The sequence below is a fragment of the Rhamphochromis sp. 'chilingali' genome (genome assembly GCF_963969265.1).
Source record: "Rhamphochromis sp. 'chilingali' genome assembly, chromosome: 11".
NCBI classification, from domain to species: domain Eukaryota; kingdom Metazoa; phylum Chordata; class Actinopteri; order Cichliformes; family Cichlidae; genus Rhamphochromis; species Rhamphochromis sp. 'chilingali'.
The window spans coordinates 8,514,458-8,531,321 of NC_137938.1; the positions used below are offsets into that span (position 1 = coordinate 8,514,458).

At 43.5% G+C, this 16,864-nt stretch overlaps 1 protein-coding gene across 3 annotated transcripts; it reads left to right on the top strand.

The window, feature by feature from the left end:
• Positions 1-1,605: 1,605 nt before the first annotated feature.
• On the top strand, positions 1,606-12,266 carry znf576.1 (zinc finger protein 576, tandem duplicate 1). Of its 3 annotated transcripts, none has more exons than XM_080896107.1 (10): positions 1,606-1,669; positions 2,235-2,660; positions 3,802-4,314; positions 4,426-8,075; positions 8,149-8,416; positions 8,690-8,878; positions 9,604-9,687; positions 9,788-9,974; positions 10,122-10,329; positions 10,429-12,264. In XM_080896107.1, exons 2-10 carry the CDS (start codon positions 2,261-2,263, stop codon positions 11,638-11,640), a joined length of 6,711 nt encoding a protein of 2,236 aa, XP_080752233.1. In that variant the 5' UTR covers positions 1,606-1,669; positions 2,235-2,260; the 3' UTR covers positions 11,641-12,264. The 3 variants fall into 3 exon arrangements, with proteins under 3 accessions (XP_080752233.1, XP_080752234.1, XP_080752232.1); XM_080896108.1 differs by having other exon boundaries at positions 1,608-1,714; positions 8,693-8,878; positions 10,429-12,266; XM_080896106.1 differs by having other exon boundaries at positions 1,608-1,714.
• The last annotated feature ends 4,598 nt before the right edge of the window (positions 12,267-16,864 follow it).

The following is a 16,864-nucleotide window of genomic DNA, read 5'->3' on the forward strand; positions in this document are numbered from 1 at the left end:
TGCAAGATACATCTACAACTCAGTATACAAAGCCCATTCCAAAAAAAAATGCAATGAGTAAATGTAAAAAACAAAACAGAATGCAATCAATTGGAAAATACACAGACCAGTTTTTATTTTATTTTTTTTCAGAGAACACTTCAAATGTTTAAATGTATAAAATGTAGGGTTTGAAGAAAAACGTTTAATCATTAAAAATTTGATGGCATGTCTCAGAAAAGTTTGCATGGTGGCAATAAAGGCTTTAAAGGTAAGTGGTGCTAAAAGGAAACAGCAGGAGGAACATTTTTTGCAGCTCATTAGGTTAATTGGGAACAGTCCGAGTATATAAACTACATCTTAGAGGGGCAGAGTTTTGCATATCTGCAAAAAACAAAAACTGCATCTACAATTTTAGAATAATTTCCCTCAACTTAAAATAATGAAGATTTTGAATATATTGTTTTCATAACATCATCAAAAGATTCAGAGAATCTGGAGACATTTCTGTGGGCAAGGGATAAGGCGAACGTCTACGTCGCATGCCTGGGATCTTTGACACAATTCTGTCATTGAAATCACTGCATGTCGAGGTTTGTGAAGAAGCCAAATGTGAACATGATCCAGAAACACTGCTGTCTTCTCTAGGTCAGTTAAAAAGCCTGCATCTCTGATGGTATGGAGGTGCTTTAGCACCTATGGAACTGGCAGCTTTCACATCTGGAAAGCATCAGTGCTGTAAGGTATATACAGGTTTTAGATCAACACATGGTCCCATCCAGGCAACCTTGTTTTCCAAGGAAGTGCTTTCATATTTCAGACTGCATTTCTTACAGCAACTTTGGAGCAGAAGAGTCCAGATGTTGAACTGACCTGCCTGCAGTCCAAACCTTTCACCAGCTGAAAACATTTGATGCATCATCAAATGGAAAAAGTTAGAATCCTACATCAGACAAGAATGGGAGAACATTCCTCTCACAAAAGTCCAGCAGATGCTCTCCTCAGTTCCCAAACATTTACAAATTGTTGTTACAAGGTGAAGGAACGCCACACACGTGTTTTGTTACCATCAAATACAAAATTAGCTTTTTTTTTTTCTTGAAATAGTACAATTTCTCAATTTAACCATTTTCCATGTTTTCTGTGTTGTATGGTGAAAAATGTATGAGCTGACGACTTTTGCAAATCATTGTGTCTGTTTTTATTAATCTTTTACGCAGTATCCCAACTTTTTGGGAATTGGGTTTGTATATACAACAGACGCTTCACATTAGAATGACGGTTTTTGTGATTATGTTTGCATGCGTGCACATGACATGAGTGTGCAGTCACAGTGTGAGTTTATGAAGGTTATACTACAAAGTCTTTGTGTCTCTGTGAACACCTGCACTTTGAGGATTCCTGGAAATTTTACAATAAAAATGAATATTACACTTTTTTTAAAGGTTTTTGTTCTCCCTCTTCTGATATTTTATTTGTTGCAACAAAAAAACTGAAACGGACTTAACACTGGTCAAGGAAGCCAACCGGTAGTAACAGTTTTCAGAGTGGCCCAAACTTGCTGGAAAACCACATTTCCCGTCACTCCTCCGCGAGCTTTGTCAGACGTGACGTCACGATGTCTGCATCTCCTCCGTGCAGGCTTTGTCAGAAACGACGCGGTGATGTTTGGGCGGACGAGTGAGTCTAGGTAACGCTGAATCTACATCCTCCTACTTCCACACACCGTGTCTGTGTAAGTGGGCGTCTGTGTAGATGGATGGTCTTAAATCGAGAAATATTATTTAGTGTATTTGGCGCTTTATCAGAGCGGAAGTATCGCATTTTGCACTCTGATTTTTACCGCAAATCAGTGAATTAGGCTAACCAGGCTACCATTATCTTCGTCTGGTTATTAGAGAGACATTGCTCAAGGAACTCACCAGTAGGAATATGGTCCTCAAATGTTTTCACATGTCTTTAATTTTTATTTATTTTTTTATTCTTTAACACCTCATTGTGGCGGCTGAGCCCCATGTTGTTGTTGTTTTTTTGGGGGTTTTTTGCTTTGTTTTTTTTGTAATGCAAATGTTACAAGCTCAGTAACAATATGCGCTAGTCCCCCAGCTGTCGCTATGTGGATTACAAAGATGCTTTTCACTCCTTTTAAAATGTGTAGAACCCGCAGTCTTGGCAAAAAGGTAAATGAGGTAGGGCGATTAATATCTGTGTAATTATCAGTCATATGTGTTTCTGTCTGGAACCTGATTTCGCAGAAACATCTGAACAAGAAAGACTACAAATGCAGACTGCAAACCAGGCTCAGAGTGGGTCAAACCCTGTGACCACAGCGACCTCAAAGCCACCGCTGGACACTGAGGCTCAGCCAGCACAAAATGAGCTAGATGCACAAAAAAAAGACAGCAAGGGAGCTGCTGCTGAGACTGAGGAGGTAATTGCACCGGAGGGAAGTGCAGCAAGGCTAAAATCAGCAGAAACACCTGCAAAGGTAGGGATGGACGTGGACACAGCTGCAAAACCAGCGGTACCTGAAACTAACACGAATGCTGGATGTGATGGGCAAAAGGGTAAAAAGCAGGAGAAAGCTGTGAGTGACGGCAGGAAATATGTTCCTTCCAAGAAGGCCATGGTAGATCCTTTGAAGATGGATATGTCCAAACCGCTGGTCATGCCTCTCACATGTGAGTCTTTTACTTGTCTTTCCATGTTATATGTTGTCGAGGACTGAGAGACCTGCTTGATTGTTATTATTTCAAATTTAGAATTACAGGAGACATCATATTCTGCTGTAAACAATATCTACAGTATTTAACTGTGTATGACTGTATCCTTTGCAGTACTTTTACAAGATGTAAACCTAACATTGCTTCATTAAGCTGATACTGTTTGAAGTTTGGTTAAATCTGTACAGTCAATAGAATCTAATGTTCAGTAGCAGACAAAACTCAAAGTGAGAAATTATTTTGGTTGGGTTGATATTAGAGGTGGGAATCACCAGACACTCCACAGTACAATATTATCACAGTACTTTACCCACAGTACGATATTATTTTGATTTCTAACAATTTCCAGTATGCTTATATATGCATATTCTGCGATTTATCCTCCCTTTCTTCAACTGCAAACTATGTTCTTAAACTTGACTCAACAAAGACTCATTCACATTGATGGAAATATGTTGGCAATCTGTCTACATTTGTAAATTAGAGAGGAAATATTTACAAACATTCCACAATCTCTTTATGAGTAATTGTCAGTCCAAGCTCTAAGCAACCATTTAGTTACAGCAAGTTGGGATTGGTCACAGAATGTGAAAAACATCAATGCAGTCACCAGGCACAAAACAATTTTTTATTTAATCGTGTTTTTTGTAGCTGTAAGGAGGTTGCTGTCCTGTCTTTAACTTTGTGACTGAGCCATTAGCTTTGTCAGGCTAAGTGTGTCCAGTTTGGGATGTTTCTTTTGTCGAGTCAATTTAATCTGAGTTTGCTTGGCTACATGTGTTATCTCAGGATGGAGGTGCATGAGATGCCCTTTTGTTAATAGTATTTCATTTATTTAACAAACTATTGATATTTGGTTCCCATTATGGATACAATATTGCCATGGAAAAAATTTGCAATACTATGCGGTATAATTTTTGTCGGGTGTTTCTTAACCTGTCTTTACCTCCATCCAAATTTACCTACACATTCGCAAATGAAATAATCCTAGAATCACGTGTTTGTTTTTGCGAGCGTGTATGTTTTGTATGGATTTGAGTCTAGGGATACAGACGTGTGTTATATGTATTTACTCTGCTTCTGCCCTTTTCCCCTGTAGCATCTCAGCTTTCCCTCCAGTGCATGGAGTGCCATATAATCTTCAGCGATCACAAGAGCAAAGAACGTCATCTCAAGCTGAGCCACCCAGCAGAATATGAACAGTGCATACTGAGGAATGCCCTGTTTGCTTGTTATGTTTGTGATCGACATTTCACAAACTCCACAGAGCTCATGGTCCACCAGAAAGCCCACACAGAGAAGAAACCTTTCAAGTGTCCAATCTGCAGTCAGGCCTTCAACAAGTCATCAGAGCTGACCGTTCATAAAAAAATTCATTTTGGCCAAGATGGTTATGCCTGCACTGACTGTGGCAAACCTTGCAAAACGCTGACATTGCTGAAGTATCACCGGCGCACACACACTGGAGAGAGGCCTTATGTTTGCAAGGAATGTGGAAAGAGGTTCACCATGTCCAAGGCTCTGCAGAAACATTTGGTGTTACACTCGCCGGAGGGAGCTGAAGGAGAGGGGGGAGAAACCACAGCTAAAGCACAACCGAGAAAAAATGATGGTAAGGAAAAAAGCCATTGGTACAAGTGGTAAAGTGTTGTTAAATAGAAATGCCATGACTTGAAATGAATTAAAAGCATCACCATAAAGTTTCTTCATTTATTGTCTCTAGGTGCTTCAGCAACAAAGTATCCCTGTTCTATGTGCAAGGCCACTTTCAAGAGTTCCAGGACACGTTTGCACCACATGAAAACTAAACACAATTCCTTGCCTGCTACTGCCAGTAATGTTCTCCCAGAAGGTCAGCAAGTGAAACAGACTACACCCATTATAACTCCGATATCCATCTGCCAACCAGCACTACTACAGGTGGAGCCGAACGGACCCCTGCAAAAAGTTGATGCCAATATTGACACAGAGCAGATTCGCAAACTTATTGAGTCTTTGGGAAATGTGCAGAAAGTGAACCAAGTTGTCATACTGGGGCAGGTGCCACCTCATGCTCCACCACTGGAGGTGCAGCAAGTATCACAAGGGTTAGAGCCGGTGAATGTGAATCTCAGTCCACCGCAGATAGATTTTATAGGACTGAAACAAACAGACTCTAAGACAGATGAAGGTGACCCGTCAAACAATCCATATGATCCAATGGAGCAAACAATTATACTGGAACCTATTACTCCAGATGGACAGCTAGAAAATCCCTCTTTCTCAGTATTAGGTCCTCACATAGCAGCAGGTGAAAATGCAGAGCTTACACTTGTTCCAACTGAACAAGCAGAGAGACCTGAGGGAGAGGGGATGCATCAGATCCTTCAGCAACCGGATATTGATGTGCTTCATTCTAATCCTGTGGAGCAAATGGTTAGTCAGAATGAGGTAGATGATCCTAAACAAAATCTGGAGCAGATGGTCATATTAGAACTTACCCCTGCTTTGATACCAACTGAGGTGCTAGAGCAATCCCAAGCAATCCAACAAAATGAAATCCCTTCCTCCTCTCTGGTACCAACTACAGAACTAGAGACTCTCGATAAAACTGCAGAGCATACCGTTCTAGATGAGCAAGAAACCAGCCTGTCAGTTCCACCTCTTATGCCTACCGTTGAGTTGGAGCAAACATATTTACAACCAGAGGAACAGGACATTTCTTCTTGCACAGTTGTTCAAGCAAACACACTCACGCAAGCTTCAAGTGAATCGAAAACCCATTCCACAAAAGTTTTTGATTCACATATGGAAACAGTAGATCTAAATCAGGTGCACCCTGTGATAGATCCAGACACACAAGAAGAGACACAAAAGAAGCCTGAAGAAGAACCACCTGACAAACTGCTGGAAGATTCCAAGAATAACCTGTCTGAATCAGAAAACCCGCCTACTGAAGAAAAGGTTCTGTCGCAATTACAGTCTAAGAAGGTGGCAAAGATCTCAGAATTACCCATTAATGTAATGTCAGCCCAAGAGCTGGTGAAAGTCCGGAAAAGAAAGCCAGCCAGAGCTTTTTTCTTTCAAGGATATATGCAAGATTTTGTGGGAAGCATCTACCAAGACGACTTACAAATTGATGCCAAACCTGCCAAGCGCCAAAGGTCAAAAAAACCCCACCTTGTTGTTAAATTTGGCCCACAAAGCAAAGAAAAGAAAAACAAGAAACAGAGGAAGCCTTCGCAGCAGCGTCAGCCAATGCAAGAAGAGGCGACAAGAAGCAAGACACCACCCAAAAAACTCACAGAGCAAAAAGTACCGTCACAGAAGAAGGGAAGGAAAGGAAAAAAGGATAAAAAAGTAGAAAGAGTATTATCTACTGCTGAAACAAACTCACCCTTATCGCCCCAAGCCCCACAAGTAGAACAGCTCAAAGAGGATACAAGAAAAAATAAGATGAAAAAGCAAACGGAAGTGGCCAGTGTGGGTGTTGTGCAAATAAGTAAGCACAAAACTGTAGCATCGCCTATACTTACAAAGAAAAAACAGACAAAAATAATACAAAAGAAGCAAAAACGCAAAAATGCAAAGGATGGGAAGCCAAAGACAGACATGGAAAAAGGGGGAAAAGTCAAAAAGGCAGACACACCTTGCTCAAATATAAAGCAAGACTCTCTGCTTCTACTAAAAGGCCATAAACAGCCTCAGCTGAAAGTTTACAAGTTGGACCCTTCCAAGGCATCAACCCAAGCCTCAGAGGCTTCGCCTCATGAGTCCCAGACAATGTCTCAACAGACTAACAGCAACAATCTCAAGCATCCAGCAAGTGAGTGCACAGATAATCTCACAGCAGAAGGTAAGAAAAAAGGAGGAAGACCCAAGAAGAACCAGAAAGCACTTTCATTGATGTCCTCGCTCCAGCTTTCTCATCAACCACCTGAGCCAACGCCTGCCAAGCCAAAGAACACCAGAAAACGTAAAGCTTCCTCAAAAATAGAGACTGAAGGAGTGATAACATCTCATTCCAAGCGTTCCTTAGAGTGTAAGGACTGTGGAGAGCGATTTGGTGAAGTCTCATCCCTACAGAAGCACAAGGCAACTGTGCATATTGTAGAAAGTCCCAGTCTCACTTACACCAATGGGAACATCTTTGAAGGCGTCTCAACCATGGATCTTTACCAGCTTCCCAAAGGAAGTGAAAAGCTTGTTGGGGTGAAGAATGCTGCTACAGACTGGGACACTGAGACAGAGATGGGAGAGAATGCATTAGAAGAAAGGGAACAAAGTCTCTCCTTTCCAGCTTTGATCCCCTCCCCATCTTTACCCATACCTCCTCTAGATGCTGAAGTGAAGACCTATGAAGATAAGAATGGAAGCAGAACAGAAGATGGTAATCCATCTCATATATCGCCAATCATTTACTCATCATCTGAACAGGCGAAACATTATGGGACTCTTCCAGATTTCACATCCGAAACCACTTTAAGTAGCTCTACTCAGACAAAGACTGATGAGACAGAAAAACCTTCGGCATCAGATGATAAGAAGCTAGAACAAGGTACCCCAAGGAATTCCAGCTCTGATTTTGAAGTCCAGGGTACTGCAGAGGAAGATATTAAGGAAGATTTACTTCTAGAGGTAGATTTAGTCACTGTTGGGGAACAGAATGAGAAAGACGATCTGACTTCTCAACGTGACACTGTTCCTCAAAATGAATCAATTGCAAGCTGCAGTTCTGAAAATGGAAATAATGATAAAGGATCTATCCTAGTCAGTACTGATACAACTGAAAATAGTCTGACTTCGCAGACTGTTTCATGTTCCACTTATCAAGTGGAGATCAAAGAAGAAGAAGAAGAAGTTTTAATTCAGAGGCAAAAAGCAGAAGGAAAGGGAGCAGTTATGAATTCTGCGAGAGGTAGGAGTAGAGGAACAGGGCGTCTGAAAAGGGATTTACCATCAAAGAGGGTTTCAGCTGGAGATGCTCCCAAAGACTCAGAGAAACAGCAGGATTATTGTCAGGTAGTTTATGAAAAATGTCCCATAACCTCAGATTCAGAAATGATTGACTGTGAGATCGGCACAAAGACGGCACAGCCGGAGACAAGTTCCAAATTAAATATCAACAAAGCAGATGTTCCTGGTGCTTTGTTGCCTTCCATTCCCTCTACGTTAGAGGAATCTCCCGAAGACCAAGTTGTCTTTGAGCTGGAGTCAATTACCACGAGTGTTGAAGAAGTAATGAAGGAAAGAGGGCTCCATGGAGGAACGGAACAAGATAAGGTGATGGACCAGTCTCCAGGCCTCATACTGGAGAAGTTCCTTACTTCTAGACAGAGAGCGACTGCTGAAAAGGAGCAGTGCCTGATGATGGCAAGCGACAATCAAGCACAGGTGAGACGCTTGCAGTACCAGCTATGTTAGATAGAATTCAACACTGCATACTTAAGACTTGTTTTCATTACAGGGTTTGGGCTACATCACTGAAAATGAGGTACAAGTTCTTGGAAGTGATGAGATCAAGGTTGAAGAGAACAGTTCGAATCAACCACTGACTGCATCCACTAGTCAAAATAGACAGACTGCAAGCGTGCAGCCGCTGCATCATCGCGATATAAGGACTGTTCTGGTGAAAGAGGAAAGCAGCCTCATAGTGAATGATGTTCCAGCCACAAATGGCAGCAGACACATCCGCTGGAATGTAGAGGCACTTAGTGAAAATACAGTCATCCCAAGTAAGCATTAAGGTTTCTCAACCAATATGTAATTATAAAACTATTGATTTCTGCAGTCTGCATACCACCTGGCACAGTATCTCTTGATTTCTTTTTTTTTAAATCAAATGTTACTTTTTTGAGAGTAACAGGATTTCTGATTATTGGATAAACCAAAGTTTAGCTGTTGTCACCTCTGATTCCACTCATGGCTAATCACCTTCTGGCTAATGAGTATAACTCTTGGAAAACCACTGTGCCATGTTAAATCATGTTCTTTGATTTGTATTTTAGCAGTAGAGGTTGGGGAGAGGACAACGGACTGTTGCATCTTACCAGAGTTCAACACCAGCCAGTGTATTTTCTATCCAATAAAGGAGGAGGAGAGAGAGGTCCTAGTAGAATCTGCTGGGACCAGCAGAAACCCAGAGGGATCCCACGATGCAAATCAGACAGAAAGTCAAACAGCTGATTGTGATATACGTAAGTAACTCACTCGACCTCCACTTACTTTGAAATCCACCATTTTTAATCCTCAGTCATAAAAGGCTGATGGGGTATTGTCATCACCCTGCTGGATGGGCGGGTGGGCAGCGTTGACCCCTAAGTCTGTGAATGCGATAATTGCATAGTAGCTTCAAACTGATACCACAGGTTTATTTGCTAAAAACCTTGGATGAGTTTGGATCTTGGTGACCTTGGCCTAAAGTTCAGAGATCAGCTTTTCTGAAAATCTGGTCAATGCAGTAACTTGAGAATGTAGGGATGAGGATTTTCAAATTATTACTGTCAGTGCAGCTACTAAAACTCTCAGGTGATTTTAGTCTCAGTGACCTCAATGTCAATATCAGAGATCAAGATTTTTGAAAATCTTACGAGTGCAATAACTCAAGAAGGAAGTCATCTAGGATTTTCAAATTGATAGCATAGGTGCATCTACTAAAAATTGTGGATGAGTTAAAATCTCAGTGACCAAGGTCAGAGTAAGTTCTGAAAGTTTTGTGATTATGATGACAAGGACCACATAAGATTTTCAAATTGATGACATAGGTGTGTCTACTAGCAGGTTGAGGGGTTGCACTGACGATCGCCAGTATTTTTCAGTTATACAAATGGAAGAGACTTGACTTTCTTATTGATTTTTATATTTGGTATTCTCCAAATACTACTTAAAGGCTTATATATTAATTTTGAGTCTGTTTAAACAGGTGAATCGATCAATTCTGTACCAGACTATCAGGAAACAAGAGTCGAAGGTCTTTTCTCAGATCCTGACGTCATCGAGCAACAAGGTTTGTTCCCTTTTGTGGAATGATTAGTATTTATATTTAAGAGACTTTCTTAAGCTGTTTATTGATGATGTCAATAAAACTTAATAAATCTGTCCTTTAGCTGTGTCAGACTCTGAGTGGCAGCACCTACCAGATCTTCATGAGTTTCTCCTTCAAAGTCCCGATGAAGAGGATATGGGTGGCTTTGAATTGTCAGATCCTCAGCTTGATTCAGAAGCAGAAGTAATGGCCTATTTCTCCAAGAACTCGGCCATCAGCGCACAACAGTCAGATCACTCATCGCAAAGGTACAGTAAGACTTTCTTTGAGTCTACAAAACTATCATACATAGAAATAACTCTAAATACCCTTTTTTTCTATTATTGCTGTTGTTCCTCTGTTAAATACATGTAAGATTTGCTCTTGATGTTCTTTTGACTTTATTCCCCCCTTAGTTTGCCAACATCCGTGATCCCGTCTAATGCACCAAGAGATGGCAACAGAACCAGAGAGCCCATTGATTACTTCTCTAAGTACTTTGGTTGGGATACCTGGGTAGAACTTGCCAACTGTACAAATAAACTGTCCAACATGCCTGACGCTGTCACGGCCAGGGAAGTTGCACGCTTTGTTGGGATCCACATCGCAATGGGAACTTTGAAGGTTTGTATTTCTGCCTGTCTGATTACTGAAATTATTACCTCATTTTTGGTTAGATGCTAAAACCTAATTTTATTTATTTTTCTATTGTTACTTTCTTAGTTTCCCAGTGCAAAGCTCTACTGGGAAGACTTGACTAAGGTGCCGTTGATTGCTGAAGCCATCCCGTTGTCCCGTTTCCTCGAGCTGTCTCGCACGCTGAAGCTGACTTCTTCAAAGTATCCAGCCAACGCTAATCCCCACAAAGGAACTTGTGATAGTGATCAATGTGGTGACGAGGCAAATGGCTCAGATGGTTCAAAACAGGCTGATCCCCTGTGGAAAGTTCATCCATTATTGTGTCGTTTCAAAGCAGGGTGCCAGTCATTAAGACGAGAGGGCGATTATGCAGTTGACCAATATCCACTTCCTCTCACTGGGAAGGTGCACAACAACAAACTGTCTCTCTACAGCACTGCTTTAATTGGATTTGACGGCTTACTCTTACATGTCGATCTTAAGGTGGATCTCTCAGACAAAGAAGGTGCTGTAGAAAAAATGGTCCCCAAAGGTAGTATGGTGTTCCTTTGCAAACAGGAACTGTCCACCCCTGTGATGCTCGAACGCCTTTTAGCTGCTGGGGTTCATGGAGCAGGCAGGGTGGGAGGGGCTCGAGGACAGATCGGTGATGAGTTTGTGAGCTCAGATGGGAAGTTGATGCTGCGCAGATCCCATTGTGGCTTCATACTTTCTACTGCGGGAAATGGCCAAAGGAGCGCGGCCTTTCTCATTGAAAACTTTGAGAAAGCCCAGATGTCGGCCCGTCTCCACAGAGAACTGAAAAATCTTTATGCAATTCCCCTCACGGCCTCTGCACCAAGCTGCTGGCCCCAAGCAGTGCTCTGGTACCTCACGGATCTGGCTTTGGTAAACTCCTGGCTCCTGTATCGACAGGATTTCAGAGCATCCGTGCCACCTTTGACTCTCATGGCTTTCAGATTGGAAGTGTCCAAGGCTTTGATCTTCTCTAGTAGCTCAGATACCCAAGACTCAGTTCCTCCCCAGCCGCCGGCAGCAGAGGTTCACACAACAAATGAAACCCGCAGTCCCATCCTGGTGGAGGAGAGTCCTCTGCCAGACGCAGCCACACGATATGACGGTTCAGGTCACTGGCCGGAGCAGCTTGGAGAGGGAGAGGGGGGCAGGTGCCGTTTTGGGGACTGTCAGAGGACATCACGAGTGTTATGCCTCAAGTGCTGTGTCTTTCTTTGTATCTCACGTAACCACAACTGCTTTTTGAATTTCCATAATCAGGGAAGTTTGGGAAAAGAGTAGTATCTGCTACAGAATTTACCAATCTCTGATTGTAACTGTGTTTTTGGTGTAGGGAAACTCACTGCCTTTCACTGTCATGCTTTTATAGGGCTGTTGTGATGCATTTTAAAAAAATCTTAATATGTCATTTAGGAGTTGTAAAAAAGGAATTTGCCTTCAAAAAGAAAAAAAGACTCAGAGCCACACACTGTGCTGGAAAAGAAGTGTAAAAAGTTGTTTGTTTTTTTCACTGTGGCCATCATGATACTTTTGCCCTCAACTATTTATTTTCACCTGATCTAGTTTACATTCTACAGTGAGCTTATTTTTTGGCTCTATGAATTGTAGTATTAAAGAAAGTATCATTTATTTGAGTTTTAGAAAACAATAAAGGACAAATGGGGAAAAAAACATGCATCTTTTGATTATTTATTTAGTCATTTGAGGATTTTTTACAAGTACATTTTATCACGGTTTGAACTGTCCAAGTGTTGTTGAAAAAGAAAAATGTGCCAAAACATATTAAAGCTCTTGTGTACTGAAATAACAGAGTAGGACACAGTACTGCAGCAATGTGAGTAATTAAAGTCCATCGGTCATTAGAACATTATCAAAAGAAAAACTATAGTAGCACATAGAGCTGATGCATGCTTGTATGAGTTTTGAAATACAGAGTACTGTACAAATTGGTGGTAAAAAATAAATAAATTTAAGCTACAAATATACGTCAAAATGGAAGAAATGTTTGTAGAACTTGCAACCAAGTTTTTACTCACCCATCATTTCTTTGTATTGTGTTAAGAAAAGGTGAAATAGGCGCAGAAACATGCAAATATATATGTATGAAAAAATCTAGAATATTAAGCAAAAACAATTTATACTATTCTAGCAAGCTTGAAAGTCAACATTTGGTATGAGCACTTTTATTCTACATCACAGGTTGAACTCTCTTAGACAAGCTTTCTTTTAGATACTTTGGATGTTGACTTCAACATGATCCCACACCACTTCAGGTCCATGCTCTGGGAAGGCCAATCCATGACTCTTTTTTTTTATTTATCCAGAAATGCTTTAACTGCAATTTACCGCGGAAGTGTGTTTGGGTCATTGTCATGCTTAAAAATCAATCAAAGCAATTGCCAAACAGAATATTTTCCTTTTTTTTTTTTTGTGTGTCCCGTTTGGATCTTTAGCCATCAGAATTGTTGTCTTCAGGCCAAGAAAGATGCCAAGCGGATTTATTTTACCAAGTGGATCATCATGACCTTGCCATATTGGTCCATTTGATTGACCTTTATTATAATTATGAATTTATTTTATTTTCAGTTGCTACAAACGGGACAGACATGACTGGGGGATAGGACAGGGAGAAAGAATGAAAGAAGTGGGAGAGAAAGAAAACCAAAGGGGAGAAGAGACGGTGAGAAGGGGGGGAAGAAAGAAAAAAAAAAAAACCAAACAACAAAAAAAACACCTGGGTCACCTGTATGGAGAAAAAAAACAGAAGAGAAAGCAAACAACAAAGAGCAACATAATAAAAAAAACAGCACCATCACAATAAACTAGCTAGCAGTAAATATCAGTAGACACTAAGTAATAAACGATATTGTGCAGCACGCAAGATAGACAGCGCACAATGTGCCCTGAGGCAGCAGCCAAGAAAGCTGTAGTCCGCGTCTGTGAATACCTGTGTGTACACCTGTGTGCATACCTGTGTGGATCAGCATGCTTGCATTCCAAAGGTTTCTCCATGTAACGATCTGCTAGGGAGTGTGGGGAGCCACAGCCCCGTCCCTCAGGGCATGAAGCAGGCATGGAGGAGATCAAAACTCCAGACATCCAGAGGCCCCCAGAACACAAGAGACCAAGGAAGACCAACAGAGGAGCAGCCGCGCCACTGTCCCAGTAAGAGCTGAGGAGAGTCCCAGATGAGGGCTCACTCAACAGCCGCGGAGCAGAAGCCAGGGGGAGTTGCAGTGACGCGCCCGTGAGCTCCGCCGGCAGCCAGCTGTGCCTGAGTGACCGAGCCCCAGGCCGAGAGGCCGGGGGCACCCCACCTCCGAAGTGGCCCGAGCGAGCCCCAGGCTCCAGGCCCTGATAAGCGGCCGCCAAGGAGTGAGCCGGTGTGTACCTGGACGCCCATCCCCAGACACAAAGAACCACCAACGCACCGACACCTGAGGGAGTCCGCCACTGGCAGGGGAAGTGGTGGTGGGTGGAGATAGGCCTCCAAACCTTGGAGGGCCTGAGATGTCCCCAGAGAGGTGGCGTCTGATACCCAACCTGACATATAGACACAGACATACAGGCACACACAGACACAAACATCCATTCCCACCCTCATGCTCTCATATACACTTACTCCACACTCAACCAACGTGGAGACAGACATGAAGAGACGCTGTACACACGATCACACTCCCCAAGCGTACTCTACGAACCGGGTCTAGGTACCCTTGCCCCTGGAGGGGGGAACTGCACCCAGACCCAGGTGGTGTTACCCTTTTCCCTGCGGTGGGGAGAGGCAGACCGCCCGACTCCGCAGCAGCAGGGAGGCCCCACACTCCAGACCGCAGTCGGACGGCCAACTCCTCCTAGCCCCCCCGCTCCAGCAGGCCGCAGAGAACGGGGGTGAGAGAAGACTCCAAACCTCCCTCCACCCGCTCATTGTAGTGTTGATGCATGTGTGTTCTAAGGTGCAATTAAAACCCAGGAGGGCATGGAGCTACCTGCCAGAGAGCAGCAGGTAAGCGCATAGTCCCTGCTGCTAGCCCTCAATGTCTACGTGTATTCAAAATTGAGAGGTGGGCAACGACGCCAGGGGTGAGGTGTACACCCTGATGGTAATTTGGACTCCGTGTATCGTGCCCACCCCCAAGATCCTATATGTATGTGTAATGAGAGTGTGAGTAATGTGAATGTCTAAGTTGTGGGATAAAATTGAGGCAGAGGCAGCCAGAAGGGGACAGAGGGGGGGGGGGGGGGGGTAGCCTCCTCTGCATCCTGGTGACATACCCCTACTCCAAGGCCCTGCATGTGTGGGTGGTTGTGGTGGAGCGGGAGGAGGGAGGCAGCTGGAGATGGGGAGGGAAGGAAGGGAGGGGCAGGTGACCCCTCCCTGGGGCCAGCTCCCCCGCTGACCCCAGTAGGCACTCCCATACTCCGCGACCCGCCAGGGAAAGGGGGCCCAGGCCCATCCAGCCCATCCAGCCCATCCAGGTCCAGCGCAGCAGCGCCCCCCGGCCCCACAGAGCCCGGGACAGTCCACCCAACCCCACCACAGAGAAAACTGCACCCACCCCACCATCCACTCATCTTCCAGACTACATGAGACAATAGACACCCAGGCTGAGATCTTCCTCCACCTCTCCTGTATCTCCCCCTCCTGCAGAGAGTTCCTGGGGAGAGGAAAGCTCCTGCTAGGTGTGACAATCTCCCCCACCAGTTGAAGAGCCCCCCCAGGTGGCTCGACGCACCGGCGGCACCCTGCGCCAGGGATGGGCCCCCATGCACCCACCCGCCCACAACCCCAGCAACACACAAACCAGGACCCAAGGCCCTGAGGCCCGGCCAGGGCCCCAGCCCAGAGACAACCTCCAACAACAACCTCCAACAACCTCGCACAGCCATTGAAGTGGAGTGGACCAACATTCCACAGGCCACAATTGACAATCTGATAGACTCCATGCGACGATGTGTTGCACTGCATGAGGCAAATGGTGGTCACACCAGATACTGACCGGTTCTGGGTCCCCAGACCCCCAATAGCGCAAAAAACTGCACATTCCAGGGTGGCCTTTTGTTGTGGGCAGTCTGAGGTACACCTGTGCACTACTCATGATGTCAGATCAGCATCCTGATGTGGCACACCTGTGAGGTGGGATGGATTATCTCAATATAGCAGATGTGCCCACTACCACACATTTGGACTGATTTGTGACCACTGTTTGGGAGGGATGGTTATATTGTGTATCTGGAATGAATTTTAGGTCTCTACGTCCATCCCATGGGGAATGGGAGCAGTAACAAAGGTGTTGCGTTTATATTTTTGTTGAGTGTAATTTGTTGATATTCTAAAAATCTTTTCTTGTTGATCCCATATTGTGCAACTAGTCTGTCAAATGGAATAAATTCTGTTCCCTCTAATATATGTTCTAAGTATTTAATTCCTTTACAACTCTATTCTGGGAAATTAATCATATTATTGTTTTGTAATATGTCAGGGTTATTCCAGATAGGTGTACGTTTGCATGTGTAGCGTGGTATAAGCCACCAAGTAACCACTGTGGGCCTCTCTTATGACTAGTACGAACTTTCAGACCAAAAAAAACTCTCACAGGATCGAATCCAGAATAAACAGGACAAGAGGGTCAATATCAGTAAAAGATGTTCAACAATTTATTAACATGACAAGACACCAAAGTTTTGAGAAAGAGAAAAAAAACCTAAAACATCGCTACAACAAAAAAAATAGTAGCGGTGCAACCTTGCCAGCAACGAAGCTATCGCCTGAGGGTTTGTTCCTCCTTGGCGGTCCCAGGTGCTCGTCACTCTAAAAGAGACAAATCCACCTCAAACATAAAAAGGCCCAACCGAACACTTATAGCATGCACTAAGTGCTAGTTCAGGCAATAGACGGTGGTAATACAAAAGCACTCTTAATAAACCTACTCTGCTATGCTAGTGGCGGGCGCTGCTCTTGCGGCGACCAGCAGGTTGTCTCTGTCTGTCAGTGTCAGTGTCTTAACTTATTTTTTATTCCTTTATTTTATCCTATTTTTCTTTCCTTTTTTTTGCCTGAGGAAATCCTACAGCATCGGCTTGTGCTTTGTGGAACTTCTTTGTTGAAGATGGGTTTTTTATTTCGCTTGGTTTTATTGGCAATCCTGACAGTTGTTTGGAGTCAGTGCTACTCCCACACAATTACATACTCACGGGAGTTTCTTCTGGATCTTCGGTGGACAGGCCCGTCTTTGGACTCTTTTCACCCTCCAGTGTTTTCCAGCTCTGGATTATCCAGTAATCACAGGGGCACTTTTGTTTTTAACAGAGTCAAAGCAAGGAAGCGGGGTAAGAAGGGAGGCCTACGTCAGCGATTGCGGAAGCAAATACGGTACAACCGTATTCCTTTACCATCAATAATCCTGGCTAATGTGCAGTCTCTGAGGAGTAAATTAGATGAACTGCATTTGAATGTTGCACATTTACGTGACTACAGGGATGCATGTCTAATGGCATTCACAGA